The following is a 19805-nucleotide window of genomic DNA, read 5'->3' as shown; positions in this document are numbered from 1 at the left end:
GACACTGGCAAAGACTGAAGGCAGGAAGAGAAGGGGACGACAGAGGATGAGATGGTTGGATGGCATCACTGACTCAATGGATACAAGTCTGAGTAAACTCCGGGAGTTGATGATGGACAGGGAAGCCTGGTGTGTTGCAGTCCATGGGGTTGCAAAGAGTTGGACACGACTGAGTGACTGAACTGAACTGAAAAATCTGGCAGTTAATGATAAAAGCTAATCTTAAACCCCAAACCTATAATCTAACACTTCTGATGGATTTACAGTAGACTACAAGTATCAATCTTAATTTTTTCTTTTACTTAGAGATAATTCAATATTTTCTCTTCCTTCTTTCACTTTCTGTTATCCTCAAAGGAACACCACAAAAATACCATGTACCAGCTGTACTGAGAAGGGCAAAAATCTTAGAGTTGGATATATGCCAGAAGGCAGCGATTAATAGAAGTTGTGTTTAGAATTTAGATGAGACTCATGTTAAAAGCAATTCAATGAGGCTGAATCTCTACACGATGTACTTTCTATTTTTCAAAGAAAAGTTGCACTAATATAAATAAATGAATAAGACTGAGATTGTGTATCATTTTCAACTATATGAAATGAAATGACTTTAGAAAATCAAAATCAAATGCGTCCGTAATAAAGGGGAAGACTGATGCACACAGCTGAAAATCAAGATAAGTAAAATAAACAATTGGTCTTAATTCTAGCAGTGATTATCTTACAGTTCAAAGACAGACAAGCAATATGTTTCTTGATAAAGGCACTTTTGAATCATGCATATGCTATTTCTGCAGTGTTTTCCAAGCTTAACAACTGATCTGGAATTGCAAGAAATTTACTCCCTCAAGAAAAGATAAAATGAGGCTATATTAACAAAAAGAGTCTACTTCCTCCTCAATAACACTGTAAACTCTTACTAAACCCAGGTACATGACAGACTCAGCAAGTACCTGTTATGATGTTTAAGGAGTAAATACTTAATTCACAGAAAATGTGCATAGAAAGCATTTGAATAATCAGAGTCTATGGGAAGAACAAGGTAAACTAAATGAAAAAACCCTACTCATGGAAAGAAAATCACATCTTTGATTAGATGATCCTTCAAGTTCTGAGTATTTCTCAGTTCTCTGCTGCTACTGCTGCTGCTAAGTCACTTCAGTCGTGTCCGACTCTGTGTGACCCCATAGACGGAAGCCCACCAGGCTCCCCCGTCCCTGGGATTCTCCAGGCAAGAACACTGGAGTGGGTTGCCATTTCCTTCTCCAATGTGTGAAAGTGAAAAGTGAAAGTGAAGTCGCTCAGTCGTGTCCGACCCATAGCGACCCCACGGACTGCAGCCTACCAGGCTCCTCCATCCATGGGATTTTTTAGGCAAGAGTACTGGAGTGGCTTGCCATTGCCTTCTCTACCAGTTATTATTTCTTTTTTTTTTTTTTGAAATGAACAGAGGAAAATTTATGCGTCGAACCTGGACTGGTCACTTATGATAATATACATGCTACAATTCCATTCTCTCCAATCATTCCACCTTCACCCTCTCCCACAGAGTCCCAAAGACTGTTCTAAATGCCTATGTCTCTTTTGCAGTCTCTTATACAGGGTTCAGGTTACCATTTTTCTAAATTCCATATATATGCGTTAATATACGGTATTGATGTTCTTCTTTCTGGCTTACTTCACTCTGTATAATTGGCTCCAATTTCATCCACCTCATTAAAACTGATTCAAATGCATTCTTTTTGATGGCTGAGAAATACTCCATTGTGTATATGTACCAAAGCTTTCTTATCCATTCATCTGCAGATGGACATCTAGGTTGCTTCCATGTCCTGGCTATTATAAACAGTGCTGCAATGAACATTGGAGTACATGTGTCTCTTTCAATTCTGGTTTCCTTGGTGTGTATGCCCAGGAGTGCGATTGCTGGATCATATGGCAGTTCTATTTCCAGTTTTCTGAGGAATCTCCACACTGTTCTCCATAGTGGCTGTACTAGTTTGCATTCCCACCAACAGTGTAAGAGGGTTCCCTTCTTTTATTTCAATTATTTCAATTTATGAAGTTACAGTAATTACACATAGGGACCATTCATATTAATGTCTGCTTCATTACTTCTGCGCTCCCTATTTTAAATAAAATACAATTCAATAGCTCTCACTTTGTCCCAGTGGGCATGAACAATAGAAATCTATACAACATTTTAAGGCTACCAAGTCACTTCATAAATTTTTAAAATTAATTTATTTTAATTGGAGGCTAATTACTTTACAATATTGTAGTGGTTTTTGCCATACACTGACATGAATCAGCCATGGGTGTACATGTGTTCCCCATCCTGAACCCCCCTCTCACCTCCCTCCCCATCCCATCCCTCTGGGTCATCCCAGTGCACCAGCCACGAGCACTCTGCCTCATGCATCGAACCTGGACTGGCGATCTATTTCACATATGATAATACATATGTTTCAATGCTATTCTCTTAAATCATCCCACCCTCGCCTTCTCCCACAGAGTCCAAAAGTCTGTTCTTTGCATCTGTGTCTCTTTTCCTGTCTCGCACATAGGGTCATGGTTACCATCTTTCTAAATTCCATATATATGCGTTAATATACTATATTGGTGTTTTTCTTTCTGACTTACTTCACTCTGTAGAATAGGCTCCCGTTTCACCTACCTCATTAGAACTGATTTAGTGAGGAAAACAGAAATTCATTGGAGCAGAAAGATTTAAAATCTCTGAACAGCACAATGATTACTGTGCTTCTTTCAGAAAATACACATTTTATTTTTTAACTTGCATGAGAATGAAAAGAACATTGATTTTCTCATTTCAGAGAAAGTAGCTAATAAGTTTTAGGGGGTGAAACATCATACTTCTGAGAACAAGGGGATTTTAAAAAGAAATGTGCATTTGAGGAATATAAATTATTAACTTTTTTTCATAGCTTTCATAAAAGATGGATGACACTAGGGACTAAAGTTCTTAATTCTTCTCAAGTTAGAAGAGTTATAATACCCTGCATATTCCTAAACTCACAAATTAAACCATCCTGGTTAAAAACACATATAGAGATGCAGTCTACCACAACATTTTTTAAAAGAACCATTTTTAAGTTGAAGTATAACATATATTCAGGAAAGTGCAGAAATCATAAGAATACAGCTCGATGAATTTTCACAGGAAACAATCTCATGTATCCACAATACAGAATAAGAACTCAGAATACTCCCAAGTTATCTAGAAGCCTGTCCTCATCCTCATTTCCAGCAACAACCCTTATTTTCCCCCAAAGGAAATCCCACCACCCTGACTCTAATGCCAAATGTTAGTTTTACTTAAAAAAAAAAAATTCATGTAAATAGAATACTATAATATTTACTCTTTTGTGTCTGGCTTCTTTTGCTCAGTATTTGTGAAATCTGTCCTTGTTATTGCATGTAACAATAATTCTTTTGAAACTCTATACAGCTGACCCTTGAAAAGCACAGGTTTGAATGGTGTGGGTCCACTTACATGTGAATTAATTTCATAATACACCCTACAGTACTACATGATCATGGTTAATTGAATCTGCAGACTAGGTACTGCAAATACAGAGGCTTGATTGTGAAATTATACCTAGAGTTTTCACTGTGTGTGGGTTGGCATCCCTAACTCCCATATTGTTCAAGGATCAAATCTAATATTAATTGTACTAAACACAAGTTTTATCTATTCTATACTTTGAGTTATTGCCACAATTTGATGATTACAAATAGTGCAGCTTTGTGAATCTCTTCTGGTAAACATGCATGCATTTCTCTTCAGTATATACCTAGAAGAGGAAGTGTGAGACATAGCGTAGGTATACGTTCAGCTTAGACACTGCCTAAACTACCCAAAAGGAAAAGTAAAGTTTACAGAATTACAGTGATTTTTGTACCTAAATATACAGTAAATTGGGGAAAAAAGAGAACAGAAACCTAAGGTTTGTTTTTTTTTTTTAAACCTACTAATTAGGTACACAGCCTTAACCTAGTCACTTACCAAGCTTCTCCACAGTAAAGTTTTTCAACTGCCAGATAACTATAATGGCTTAGACTTATTATATAAAGTGATTAATCAAGTATAATCTTGATGAAAGTGTTTTGAAAAGGATAAAATGCTAGATGATATTACAGAAAATTTATACTACCAACATAGTCTATAAATAACAAATTCTGGAGTTCTTATCAAGTAAAGAACCTTTGAATTCTATAATATATATTAATAATAAATAAAATGAAAAAAATATTCCTGTATAAAATATTGCAGACATCTGGTTACATTTTTACCTAAAGTGAGAAAATATAGCAAACAGGAAATCATTTAATGTTGCTGATAATAACTGCAATAATAAGAGTAACAAAATTAGCTAAACAGAGCTCTATAGTTATATTACATATAATAATTCTTTAGAGGATTAAAAAAATATGTCAGTGAGGAAAACAAGTCTTCTTAACAACATTTCTACTATATTTGATTACCTCCATGAACAAATTCTTTGAACCACTAACGTTTCTCTTTATCACACAGGTTTATGGTGCTCTCTCACAGAAGCGAGAGCTTATTATATTAAGAGAGTTCTTATTGTTAAGCTTTATTTTAGCTTAAAAAGGTGGCCATAAAGCTTGGCCACTTAATACTCCACAAACAACACAGAAGTGAGGAAAAAATTCACCACCACCACCTCCTCACCCAAGAGGTTTCCTTAGTCACTAAAAAGTATTTCACACAGGAATAGGAGATAGCATAAATACTTGAAAATCTGCCCACCAGTGCAGGAGACACAAGAGATGTGAGTTCAATCCCTGGGTTGGGAAGATCTCCAAGAGTAGGAAATGGTAACCAACTGTCCTGACCTGGAAAATTCCAAGGACAGAGATGCCTGGAGGGCTACAGCCAATGGGGTCACAAAGAGTAGGACTCTTCTGAGTGCACATACACACATACACACCAGGATCAGGATGGCCTTTAGGAACTAATGCAAAACCTATCATCACTGACTGTTCAAGGAGTCTGGGTTAGGAGGGAGGAGAAAGATCCTGAGCTCATTTCCTCCTGCAGACATACCGAAACTACAACTACAGGACTATCTCTAAGAACAAACTGAAAACTAGCAGAGCAGATTTTTTTACAATTAAAGCATATGAAGAAAAGGCCACACTGAGACTGGCAGGAAGGGCACAGCCACAGTCAGTCAGAATCCGCACCCCTGGTGCAAAGACGCACAAGCAGGAGGGACGTCACAAGCATGGAGGTCTCCCCTGAAGAGCTGGGGTTCCAAGTTCTACGCTGGGTAGCCTCCACAGGGGAGCTCACACCAGGAGGATGAGCTCCCATTACATCTGGTTTGAAAACTAGGGGAGCTTATGTCTGGAAGAGCTGGAAGATGACTGGGTGAACCAAGACTCTTCTTAAAGGGCTTGCACACAATCTCTCTCCAAGTCCCAGAACAGAGGCAGCAACTTAAAAAACACCTGGGTAATACAAGGAAATTCACTGACTAATTTTAGGGTCTGTGCCAGAGGGACATGGATTTGGTAGGAGTTTCTCCTGAGACAAAAACACTGTCAAGAGCCTGCTTTTTTAATCTCCTTCCACCTAGTTGCCCTGGCGCTGGAGGCGCGTCTGTCACCTCTCCATCAACCTAGCTAACACCATGAACTCTGCTCCTACATTCCCCTAAGAACTGACCTGCCCAGCACTCCTTCAAAGCATCTCCCATTCCAAGAGGCAAGGCCTACACACTAGCACCCCTGCAAGAGAGCAGCCAGTCACACTGGGGTCCAGCTCCACACATCAGTATGCCCAAAGCAGTCCCAGCCAGTCAAGGACAAGCTCCATCTGCCAGGATGTCCACGACAGTCGATAGTCACAGCACAGCCACCCAGCCAGCTTGGGGCCAAATACACCCACAGCAATAATTGCTCAACAACGGTAGAAGGACCACACAGGGGATACCCCTAGAGCACCTGGCTTTGGTGACAAGGACTTTAAATGGAAAAGAAAAGGCCATAACCAGAAACAAAAAAAAGTTGGCGATGCCATCCAGCCATCTCATTCTCTGTCGTCCCCTTCTCCTCCTTCCCCCAACCTTTCCCAGCATCAGAGTCTTTTCCAGTGAGTCAACTCATCGCACGAGGTGGCCAAAGTATTGCAGTATCAAGTATTAAAACCATCTTTTTAAAGAATTAGTTTAAGCAATTCACAAAATTTTTAAATGTAAAACACGACATCAAAAACATAAAATATTGGGGGGTGTGTGTGACAGAAATGTAGCACCTTTAGAATGCCCTCAAACCTATGTGACCATTAACTTAAACAGACTTCTACAAATGTAGGTGTCACATATGAACCTCATAGTTCAAAAACCTAACAAGATACACAAAAAATAAAGAAAAAGAAATACAAAGGATTATGAGATTACTACAAATAATTAAACAGCAACAAATTGGACAACCTAGAAGAAATGGATAAATTCCTAGAAACATACAATTTCCCAAAACTGAATGAGAAATAAATAGAAAATCTGAACAGAGCAATCACTAGTAATGAAATTGAGTCAGTAATCAAACAATTCCCAACTAACAAAAATATAGCACAAGAAGGCTTCACAGGTCAATTTTATCAAACATTTAAAGAAGAGTTAACAACTATCCTCAAACTATTACAAAAAACTGAAGAAGGAATCCTTCCAAACCCAAGGAAGGATGCAAAGAGGTCAGCATCTCCCTGCTACCAATATCAGATTAAGATATTTCAAAAAGAGAAAATTATAGACCAACACCAATGATAAAGACAGATGCAAAAACCCTCAACAAAATATCAGTAAAGAAAAATCAACAGTACATTAAAATGATCATATATCATAACCAAGTGGAATTTATCCTAAGGATGCAAGAATGGTTTGATATCTTCAAATCAATCAATATACCACACTATCAAATTAAAGGATACATATCATATGATCATGTTAATAGGCATAGAAAAAGCATCTGAAAAAAATTCAGCCTCCATTTATGACACAGACTCCACAGAAAGTGAACACAGAAGGAACATGCCTCAATATAATAAACGCCATATATGACAAACTCACAATTAACATAATATGCAAAAATGAAAAGCTGAAAGCTTTTTCTCTAAGATTAGGTATAAGACAAGAATGCCTACTCTCACCACTTTTTTTCAACATAGTATTGGAAGTCCTAACCCTAGAAACCAGACAGGAAAAAGAGACAAAATGCATCCAAGTTGGAAATGAAGAAGTAAAAGTCACTATTTGCCAATGACATAACACTAAATATATAGAAAAGCCTAAAGACTCCACCAAAAAACTATCAGAACTAATAAATGAATTCAGTAAAGTTGCAGGATACAAAAATCGATCATATTTCCACACACTAACAATGTTCCAAAAGAAAAATCAAGAAACATGCCCATTTACTATCAAATCACAAAGAATAAAATACCTAGGAATAAATTAACTAAGGAGATAAAAACCTGTATTCTTAAACTTACCGGACACAGATGAAAGAAACTGAAGACAACACAAATAAATGGAAAAGTATACCTTGCGCGTAGACTGGAAGGATTAATACTGTTCATACATCCCAAAGCAATCTGTAGATTCAATGCAATTCCTATCAAAATATCAATGACATTTTTCACAGAACTTTAATACATAATCCTAAAATCTGTTGGAACTTCAAAAGACACCAAGCAGCCAAAGCATCTTAATAAAGATGAACAAAGCTGCAAGTATCGTGGGCCCTGATTTCAAACTATATTACAAAGCTATAGTAATCAAAACTGTATCTTAATAGTACAAAAACAGACACACGGATCAATGAAATAGAAAAGAGAGTTCAGAATTAAGCCCATGCTTATATACAATCAATTAATTTGTGACAAAGGAACTAAGAATATACATTAAGGAAAAGAAGCCTCTTCAATAAAAGCTCCTTGTGAAAGAAGAAAAACGGACTACTTACCAATACAACATACACAAGTCAATTCAAAAATGAATTAAAGATTTAAATGTAAACCCTGAAACCATAAAATACGAGAGGAAAAAAACCACAGGCAATATGTATGCTCTTTGACATGGGTCTTAGCAATATTTTTTTTTTTTGCCTCTGTCTCCTGAAAGACTGATCTATCTTTCAGGATCAATGAAATAGAAAAGAGAGTTCAGAATTTTCACCCTGCTTATTTAACTTATATAAAGAGTACATCATGCAAAATGCCAGGCTGGATGAAGCACAAACTGGAGTTAAGATTGCCAGGAGAAATAGCAACAACCTCAGATATGCAGATGACACCATCCTAATGTCAGAAAGCAAAGAGGAACTAAAAAGCCACTTGATGAAGGTGAAAGAGAAGAGTGAAAAAGCTGGCTTAAAGCTCAACATTCAGAAAACTAAGATCATGGCATCCAGTCCCACTACTTCATGGCAAATAGATGGGGAAACAATGGAAACAGTGGCTGACTTTATTTTCTTGGGCTCCAAAATCACTGCGGACAGTGACTGCAGATACAAAATTAAAAGAGGCGTGCTCCTTGGAAGAAAAGCTATGACCAACCTAGACAACGTATTAAAAAGCAGAGACATTACTTTGTCGAAAAAGGTCCACACAGTCAAAGCTATGGTTTTTCTAGTAGTCATGCACAGGTGTGAGTGCTGGACAATAGAAAAAGCTGAGCACCAAAGAATTGATACTTTTGAACTGTGGTTCTGGAGAAGTCTCTTGAGAGTCCCTTGGACTGCAAGAAGATCAAACCAATCAATCTTCAAGAAAATTAACCCTGAATATTCATTGAACATCAATTCAACATTCACTGATGCTGAAGCTCCAGTACTTTGGCCACCTGATATGAAGGGCCAACTCACTGGCAAAGACCATGATGCTGGGAAAGACTGAAGGCAGGAGGAGACGGCAACAACAAAGGACAAGATGGTTAGGTGGCATCACTGATTGAACAGACATGAGTTTGAGCAAACTCTGGGAAACAGTGACGGACAGGGAAGCCTGGCATACATGGTTCAAAAAGAGTTGGACAGGGCTGAGGGACTGAACAACAACAACTCCTCAGGGAAGCTCAAGAAAAGCAAAAATAAACAAATGGGATTCCATTAAATTAAGCAGCTTTAGCACAGTGAAGGAAATCACCAAGAAAACAAAAAGGAAGCCGACCAAATGAATGGGAGAAGATATTTGCAGATGATATACCTGATAAGGGATTAATATACAAAACATACAAAGAAGTTACACTCAATATCAAAAACACCAAACAACATAATTAAAAATTATGCACAGAACATGAATAGACATTTTCCCAAGAAAGACATTCAGATGACCAACAGACACATGAAAAGATGCTCAAAGAAATGCAAATCAAAACCACAATGAGACATTGCTGCATACCTGTTAGAATAGCTATTAGCAAAAAGATAACAAAAAACAAGAATTGGTGAGGATGTAGCAAAAGGAAACTCTCATGAACTACTGGTAGGAATGTAAATTGGTACAGCTACTATGAGAAACAGAACTTAAGTTCTTCAGAAAATTAAAACTAGAATTACCATATGATCCAGCAATTCTATTTATAATTAGTTATTCAAAGAAAATGAAAACACTAATTAGAAAAGACATATGCACCCCTATTTTCACTGCAACACTATTTACAGTAGCCAAGGTAGGAAACTGAAATGTCCATTGACAGATGAATGGATAAAGAGGATGTGGTATATATATACACTATGGACTACCATTCAGCCATAAAAGAGTTAACATCTTGACATTTGTGACAATATGGATGAAACTAGAGGATATTATGCTATTTAAAATAAGTCAGACAAACAAATACCGTATGATTTCACTCATATACGAAATCTAAAAAACAAAACAAAATAGATACAGACTCACAGATACAGATAACAACCTGGCAATCACCAGAGCAGAGGAGAGTGCAGCAGAACAGGTGAAGGGGAGTAAGATGTGCAAACTTGGAGTTATAAAATAAATAAGTCATGGGACTATAATATACAGCATAGGGAACATACTCGATAATATTCCAATAACTGTGTATGGTGACCGATGGCTACCAGACTTATTGTGCTGATCAATTCATAAGGTACACAAATGTTGACTCACTATGCTGTACAACTATAATTAATGTAATACTCTATTTGACCTATAATTCAATTAAATTTTTAAACAGAATATAAATCATTATATTATCTATAACTTAAGATAAGGAGGATAAACCATGACTGAGTATAAAGGGCATCAAAAGGATTACCTTGATTCTGTTTGGTCCAATCTGAACTCTGAGTCCTAATGTTTTGGAATGGATCTAAATGATAATACAACAGACTATTTAAAAATACAATGTTCATCTATAACATATACAAAAGAATATATATATTCAACATATATTCAAATATTTATCCATTTATTTTACACATATGAGAGAGAATGTAAGCACATGGGTGCTTTTCTGACACCTTATTCAAATATGTTGAGTCTATTTTCCTCCAATTTTATGTGGTTAGAACACTTTTATTTTGCAAATTTTAGAAAATAAAACATTCTTTAAGGGTTTTTTTTTTTCCAGTACTGTAACAATTCCTCTCATCCCTCTCCATGTATGCCATCCTTCTTTTCAAGAATGAAGGCTAATTCTAATTCTCTCCCTTTGAATATCCACTGATTTTTTCTGGGGGGGGGGGTGGCGGGCTGCAGCTGGGTCTTAGTTGTGTCACGAGGTATCAAGTTCCCTGACCAGGGATCAAACCTGCGCCCCCTGAATTGGGAGTGTGGAGGTCTTAGCCACTGGACCACCAAGGAAGTCCCTCCTAAAACACTCATTAAATTGTGTCTCAAAAATTGTCTCAGATTAATCTGGTATAAATATGACTTGTTTTCTCAAAAATTTCTTGTTCTCAGGGTTAATGGCTTGCACAGCACATGCTTAAGATCATCCTTAATTTTAACAACCCCTGCGTGGGGTCGCTAAGGGTCGGACACGACTGAGTGACTTCACTTTCACTTTTCACTTTCACACATTGGAGAAGGAAATGGCAACCCACTCCAGTGTTCTTGCCTAGAGAATCCCAGGGACGGGGGAGCCTGGTGGGCTTCCGTCTATGGGGTCACACAGAGTCGGACATGACTGAAGTGACTTAGCAGCAGCAGCATGGACTTCAGTGGTCATGAGCCAGGAGGTGAAGACAGACCTACATCTTTATGCTCACTGTTTCACTGTATAACCACATTTTAATTTTAATAAGATTGCAATTATTCAAGGAATCTATGTTAAATGGCATCAAATATTCAACATGACATTGCCAACAAAGTAGTTTTAGCAGGATCCATTGATGTGGACGATCAAAAAGTTTTTGTGAGCAAGGTACTGAATGACAGAATGAAGTCTCATAACTCCAATGGAGGTTAGGTTCCAAAACCACAGGCAAGGTGACAATCATCATGATCAAACTACCAAAGAATGTTCCTTTTATCACTCATAAACTACAATAGACATAGATTTCTGTATTCAATTACACTAAAGCTTGAGAATGTCTAAGTTAGTAAAAAGGGGAAAGAAAAGGAAAGTCAATCAATGTGTACACGTTAGGACAGGCTTCCCTGGTGGCTCAGCGGTAAAGAAATCACCTGCCAAGGAAGAGATGTGGATTCGATCCCTGGGTCAGGAAAATCCCCTGAAGAAGGAAATAGCAACCCACTCCAGTATCCTCGCCTGGGAAATCTCATAGACAGAAGAACATGGCAGGCTACAGTCCATGGGGTCACAAAGGGTCAGACAAGACTGAGAGACTGAGCACATTATTAGCAACTAGGGTACGGATCAAGTATTCTAAAGGGATCCTGATTGCCTAAGAGTTTCACACATTCTGTTTTAATATTTAACATCTATAACCTTAATATAGGTTAATGAGTTTGTTTGAAATTGTGCTGAATAAACAAGATGGGGGAGGAGAGGAGCATCAATTTGGAGTGCCCGGGGAATACTGGGTACATTCACAATTCAGCAGAAATTGAAATGCATATGATGTAACTGCGGTATTCCCTGGTGGCTCAGCAATAAAGAACCTGCCTGCAATGCAGGAGACACAGGTTCAATCTCTGGGTCAGGAAGATCCCCTGGAGAAGGAATGGCAACCCACTCCAGTATTCTTGCCTGGAGAATCCCATGGACAGAGGAGCCTGGCTGGCTACAGTCCATAGGGTCGCAAAGAGTCAGACACGACTGAAGCAACTTAGCTCACATTCATGATGCAACTTCACTGAAAGCTATGGGACCAGTTGCTTAATTTCAAGGCATCTGTAACTGACATAGCATTATGCTAACTTAATAAATATACCTGCATTTCATTGATGTGCTCAAAAAGTATTTATAAGCATCTACTATGTGCCAGTTATGAAAAATCTCAGTTGCTATTCACAAGGTGTTTACAGCCTAGAAGCAACAGAGACTATCACTAAGTATCATGACAGAATAATGTCCAAAACTAGAGTGGAACAGAAAGAAAGAAACGTCTAAATCTCCTGAAGGAGTCAGGAAAGTCTTCAAAAAGGAAATGGTGCTAGGAGGAAGAAGCAATGAAGACAGGACATTCTAGGCGGAGGGAAAGCGTGCATAAAAGTAAACAATAAAAGAGAATGTGACAATTTTAACTGATCTCCATGGGCTGAAAGTAATGGTAAATTGTTTCATAATATTTAATTCATAAGAAAAAACTTGAGTACTCAGATTATAGTGAGGGTCTATAGAAACTTGCAGGAAATTAACCATACTCTATATTCACCAGTGGTTATGCAGCTACCTGTTCTGTTTCTTTCATGTAACCACTGTAAAAAGGGAACTAACTGTGGATAAGAAAAGCAATTTCAGGAGAATAAAGTATTTACTTGCAACTTCTACTTTAGCTTCTGAGAATACTAAAATGTGAATACTTTTGACTGCCTTGGAAATGAGGTGACAGTATGGCCTTATGCTAAGCATCAAGGCTCTTTTAGTCTAGTAAAGTAGATTTTAATCAGGGCTCTGTAATATCCTTAGCTATGTGATCTTGGGGAAATTGCATAATCCTTCTTCATCTAGGAAATAAAAATAATACCAGCTTACATCACTGTTCATGAAGATTAAAGAAATAATGTATGTGATTAAAGAAATAATGTATGTGAAGCCTTTAATTACAGTATTTGTAACAGAATAGGGAGTCAATAAATGATGAAATGAAAGTCTAATTTACTCAGTTGTATCCAACTCTTTGCGACCCCATGGACTGTAGCCCACTAGGGTCTTCTGTCCACAGGATTTCCCAGGCAAGAATACTAGAGTGGGTTGCCGTTTTCTTCTCCAGGCGATCTTCCTGACCCAGGGATCACACCCAGGTCTCTTGCACTGCAGGCAGATTCTTTACCATCTGAGGTACCAGGGAAGCCCTAATAAATTATAGCTGCTACTAGCTATTATTATGCTTTACATTGGCCTTGAAAGTTATATTCCAAACTAATGTCATCATCAGTTTATTTATCCCTATTTATTCTGGAGGAAAATATGGATATTCTTTTTTAAATCTTTTGGTAAGTTTAACATTGATGCTACTGAAACTTACAGTATTACTTGGGTTACAACCCTTAATAGCTGTTAAGCTTGTGACTGAGAGGAGTATTAATAACTTCATTTTATTATATTTTAAAATGTGACACCTTAATACATTCAGCACTCCTTGGTATTTCACATATTGTTATAGACAGAGTTTAAGGCCAAATGAAAAACATGCACATAATCACTCAGAGACCTGGGGTCTAGCCCCATTTTGCTGTTACTTAACTGAAAGACCCTGGAAAAATCACCTTTCATTTAAGGCCTCTGTTTTCTCACGGGTTGAAGGTTGAGTTTCCTCTTAAAAGTTTCCACTCTTGGGAGAGGTGGGAATGGAGAGTTACTGTTTACGGGCCACAGAGTTTTAGGCCAGGATGATGAGAGGCTTCTGGAAATGGACGCAGTTGTTCACAGAAATGTGAATGTAATTAATGCCGCCAAATGGTACACATAAAAATGGCTAAAGCAGTAAATTTTAGGATATATTTTACCATAATAAAGAATTTTACAGCCAGTGCTCTGTATCCCTTAAATCATTCACCCCCTCATTCACTGGAACATTTATTAAGTGCTTCTTATAAATCAAGCACTGTGACAAGGAATACAAACAAAACTTAGAGCAGAGTGGGAAAAACAGACACCTGTCCAATCAAGTGCTATAAACTACCAGACGCTTCATAAGACAGACTGGAGTAGAGGGTTGGAAAATCTTTTTCAGAAAAGACCGATTAGCTGAGTGTTAAAAGAACAGCATGTGGATGATATGCATGACTAGAACTGTTCCTGTTCCCATAGTTAACTCCCATACTTAACTTCTGAATCTTCATGACTAGAACAGGACGATTCTCTGACAGTAAACACTAGAAGTATCTCTTAATTAATCCAAGATGGTTAAAGATTCAAATTTAGTAATCCCTTTCTTCATTATCACCAAAGAAGGAAAGAGACTATGGGGAGGCGTGGTGGAATTCAAAAGCGACTACATTAATCTCCAAGCAAACCACATCAACATTAGAATGACAATAAAAGCTACATGGGTTTTCACTGCTAATTCAGATAGACACTAAAGGGAAAAAAGTACATCTATAAAAGACTCAATGTTGTTTATACAAGAAGCAGAAGGACAGCATAATGGGTCTTATTATAGCACTAAAATATGGTATTATTTGAATAGTTTGCTTAGAGAAAGCGAATGACTCATATAGGGCACCATTAAATAAGTGATTGTATCAGTGCAGCAAACAGCGCCCTGTGAGAGTTCAGACCCTTCAAATGCGAGAGTAATTTCCTTTCAGGGAGCACCTTTGCTTTCACTGGGAATTGGGACTATAAACAAACTTACAATTTCATTACTGTGTTTTCTAAAAGCTGCTTGGTTTAAAATTAACTAATCTTCTAGAGCCCTTGAAATTCTAAATGCATTAAAAATAAAGAGACCAGTTAAATATTTCAGTTATAAATGTCAAAAAAGAAAAAAAAAAGGAGAGGTTGTTAGAAGGTCTATATAAAACACATGGAATGGGGAGGCATTTCCTCTTAAAATAAAAATTTTCATTAGGTGTCAGTCAATAAAGCCCTGTCAAAAGGAAATAAATGCAAAGGCTTAAGACCCAGAAAAAGGTGGGAATGACCACTACTAACATTTATTAACGTCTACTTGTAGCTCTACGAGGAGAGATAATCCTTTAGCAGATGAGCGTACAGTAAGACATACATTTTGTTACACATTTTGGCTCAGATCAAGGGGTCAGCCAGCAACTGAGATACAGACTGCTTTCCAGACTTAGTTCTCTCCTTACTCAAGGTATTTGTTATTAGTAATTTTCTATGAATAGTTGTTAGCCTATGTACCACAGATCTGGTTTGTTTTTAAAGAAAAAAAAATAGAAATACTAGAAGTATAAAGTAACATACAAAAATAGTATGGGGCAGTAAGAATAACTGGAAATGAGGACCCAGGGAGCCTGAGTCCACACAGCAGTTTTGCCATCAAAGAAGCCAGGGACAATGTTAAGTCATTTACTTGTTTTAGCTTTAATTTGAGTACTTTTTTTTTCTTTTAATATTTATTTATTTGGCTGTGCCAGGTTTTATTTGTGGCATGGGGGACCTACACTCTTCACTGAGGCACACGGAATCTTTGGTTGCAGCAAGCAGGATATTCAGTTGCAGCATGTGGGATCTAGTTCCCTGACCAGGGGTCAAACCTGGGCCCCCTGCACTGGGAGGACAGAGTCTGAGCTACTGGACCACCAGAAAAGTCCCTAGGTTCTTAAAAAATAACATGTATGTATGGATTTATGTATTTAAGTAGAAGCACTATCTCAAACAAAAGTTTCCCTGGAAGCTTCCGTACACACAGAGAATATAACAGGGCTGCTCTGAATGAAGACAAAATGGGAGCCTGGATTTCTGCCCAAATAACCCTCCTGTGTCCTGGGGGATACCTCAGCAGAATTCCTAGACTATTCAATGTACTATTTAAAATTGCTGGAATAGATGAGTGGATGTTTTACGTTCTTACATTTCATGGACAGGAAAAGTTCAAAAAGATTTTTAAAGAACATAATATCAAAATAAATAAATTTAGCTTTGCTTCATGAAACTATTGCTGGCTGGAGAAAAAGATATTATAAACCAGTCTTAGGAAACACCTCCAGAATATCTCTCAAGGATATTCAAAGTTATAAATTACACAACTTCTTCTACTCCTATTGTGAAAGAATTAACCAAAACCACTTTAGGTATCCAAGAAACTATTTTACTATTCTATAAGTATATTAATAAAGTGCCTCAGAGTTACTAAAAAAAAAAAAAGAAGCAATAAAAAAAAACCAAGGAGAAAAAAGTTAAAATTTATAGTGGCTATACAATTCAACCTCAAAATGTACATCATTTTAAACGTTGTTTTCATACAATTTCCCCCATATCAAAAAATAAGAACTATAAACACCATCACTGGTAGGACTGATGTTGAAGCTGAAACTGCAGTACTTTGGCCACCTGATGCAAACAGCTGACCCATCTGAAAAGACCCTGATGCTGGGAAAGATTGAGGGCAGGAGGAGAAGGGGACGACAGAGGATGAGATGGATGGCATCACCAACTCAATGGACATGGGTTTGGGTGGACTCCGGGAGTTGGTGATGGAGAGGGAGGCCTGGTGTGCTGCGGTTCATGGGGTCGCAAAGAGTCGGACATGACTGAATGACTGAACTGAACTGAATAAGCACCATCAGTAATATAGTCCAAGCAATGCTTAACTTTCAGGAAACTAAGCTGTTTCCTACTCTTTGCTCCTTCACACTCAGTATTCAGTTTCATCAAGTCACCCAGAGGTTGGTACAAATACTTGAGACCATCAAAGTTACATGAAGAAATCTAGCTGGATAATGAGGTAAAGCTGTATGTCTAGGATTATGTAACCACCCTGAATCCAAAAAGCAACGTGGTCTATTCATTATTGTTCCATCTACTTTTTCTTGTGCCAGTTTAAAATCTCTAACTTATAAGAACATACAATATTCCATTAGCTAAAGTAAAACTCAACACACACACGATTGGAAAACCCATAATCTAGCTTATATATTTATTCTTAGATATCTATCACAGAACCTTGGGCCATCACCTCTTTATAGATTCACTCCAACATCTTCTGGGTCTGTTGCCAAAGGGGCACCTGGAAAGCTCCAGAGCCTCCAACTTCTGTAACTTTCATTTGAAAAGAAGCTGGGTACATACACGTCAACCCAAGCTAACTCCTTGGCCTCCATGAGTCAGCCTGAATCTGTCACTGCTGTCCATTCCTGGTGTCCTGAGGAATGTTTGAGTCCTGGCTACAACCTGTCCTCTCATCTCTCTGCTAACATCACTCTTCTAAAGGGGCTGCTGTCTCTGAGCGCTCACACAAGGCTATGAAACGCAGGCAGCTTGACAACTCAGAACAATACTAAAACACAGTCTCTATTGAAAGCTCCCGGCTGTGCAACAAAGACAAGTCAGTTGTTCCATTCTTTGTTCTCAATACAGTCCTTAGAGCTTGCACATAAATGAAACAACCCTTTGACCAGGAAGTCATCCTCCTTTCTCAGACATCAGGAAACAAACGCACATGACAAACATGGGAAGGGGTGCGGAGCAGAGCGGGGGGCTTGGCTTGAGGCGTTCACTTGAGAGGTGAATCCCAGTGGCAAAATCCAACTATGAAGGCCTTTACCACTTTTCATTTCCCAGCTGGCAATGTATCAAAACAAAATATATACAGCAACTTGTAGGGAAAGAGAAGCAGCACAAGAGGCAGGCTCAAGGGTGAGAGCAATTTCTTTCTTACAGTTTAAACCAATATGAAAGATGAAGCATACCGTATCAACAAGCACAGAAAATAAACCATATTTAGTAATATATACAAATATGCACCAATACACACAAAGCAAATACAGTGACAGGCGTTTCTTTTGGCTCCAGATTGTATCTTTCATTTTATAATTTCATTCACAGAAAGAAATAGGGGCTTTTTAGTAACATAAACTGGTTTATCTTTATGCTGAACATGCAATATTCATAAAAATCAAATGCTTTCATTAGATTTAAGATTTTCTTCTTTAAAAAATTTAAATTTTTCCCACTATAGTCCCTGAGATCTCATTTCTATGCCATGACTGTTCACATCTGCATTTTAAATGCAAATGCAGACTCCACCACCTGATTTAGCAAGTCAGGGTGCATGCACTCTGTAGTTCTCGTTTTTGGGCACCTTTGAAGACCGAGTGATATTTAATACTGAATGTAAGCAGTCTTTTCATCTTATACTGAAGAGTAATTGCTTCCCACTTTAGAACTATAGCATGAGTTATCATCTCTGACTTGTTCTCTAAGTGCATGGAAAAAAATGACAAAGAACACGATAGGTTTACTCAAGGGAGTCGGATCTTTGCTAACTGCTAAGAAGAAATCATGGCCAGTCAGGCAAAGCACAGTGAGATACAGCATGAGAAATGACATGCATTTCTGTGCCCTGGTTTGTGGAAATCATTTCTATTACATGTCCTCAGAATGCAGAGGCTGAATTTTCCCTGGTGTCAAACATACCAGATAAAAATTACAGCTGCACATAGATGATGGTGTTTATAACTGTACATATATTTGAAAGAAACTGTACATATACAGCTGCTGAAATTTTTGTTTACAGAATGTAGTGAAGGTGGAGACACAGAGTTCTTTCCCTTAGGTTCTAGGAGCTGAAGCAACCAATGCTTTCAAGGTTATCTATTATCAAGTTGGGTTCACATAGGCTGCCTCCTTAGTCTAAAGATGACATACAATAAAATCCTATCAGGTCTGACCCACAGTCAACCATTTCCTATACTTAGTATGCACAAAACAGAATAAGATGGTGAAAGTAGGAAGATAAAGCCCTACAAACAAACAATCTCATTTCTTCACTCTATACCACAGAAGAAACAAACGAATATGAGAAAGCAAATGACATACATATACACACTTAAATCCAATTCAAATGTCATGATGTATAAATAAATATAAAATGCATATGGAAAAGAAGAGTATTTAAATTCCACTCAATGCTACAAACATTTTTCTCATTAAAATATAAACCCTTACCTTTGCTTGTCTCTTACTGGCTTCTCTTCTGGCTTCCCTTTCTTTCAGTCTTTTTTCCTACAGGAAGAGAGGGAAAATTAGCAACCTGTAAACTTATCTAGTCGGAGAAGGCAATGGCAAGCCACTCCAGTACTTTTGCCTAGAAGATCCCATGACGGAGGAGCCTGGTAGGCTGAAGTCCATGGGGTCGCCAAGAGTCGGACACGACTGAGCGACTTCACTTTCAGTTTTCACTTTCATGCATTGGAGAAGGCAATGGTAACCCACTCCAGTGTTCTTGCCTGGAGAATCCCAGGGATGGCGGAGCCTGGTGGGCGCCATCTCTGGGGTTGCACAGAGTCGGAGACAACTGAAGCGACTTAGCAGCAGCAGCAGCAGCAAACTTATCTAGTAAGTGTAAATCTCACTACACATTCATAACAATTCTTCTTAAGCCAACCGGATAAGGCACATTTACCTTTCAATAGATATTTATTAAGTGTCTACTGTAAGACTGGTGTCAGTTTTCATAATCATTAAAGATGTGTC

At 37.9% G+C, this 19805-nt stretch overlaps 1 protein-coding gene across 1 annotated transcript in view; it reads right to left on the bottom strand.

Annotated features, from left to right (window-relative positions):
- DDX10 (DEAD-box helicase 10) overlaps nucleotides 1-19805 on the bottom strand; it is a 329965-nt gene that overhangs the window by 114423 nt on the left and 195737 nt on the right. Inside the window, exon 16 of the mRNA XM_055422984.2 lies at nucleotides 19278-19334. Within this exon, the coding sequence (XP_055278959.2) occupies nucleotides 19278-19334 (57 nt within the window). The remainder of the gene's footprint in view (nucleotides 1-19277; nucleotides 19335-19805) is intronic.

Source organism: Moschus berezovskii, chromosome 14 (genome assembly GCF_049115385.1).
Source record: "Moschus berezovskii isolate FMDL1 chromosome 14, NW_MosBer_1.0, whole genome shotgun sequence".
Taxonomy (NCBI): Eukaryota; Metazoa; Chordata; class Mammalia; order Artiodactyla; family Moschidae; genus Moschus; species Moschus berezovskii.
Note: the sequence above shows the minus strand (reverse complement) of the source record. Positions and strands in the feature narration are given on the sequence as shown.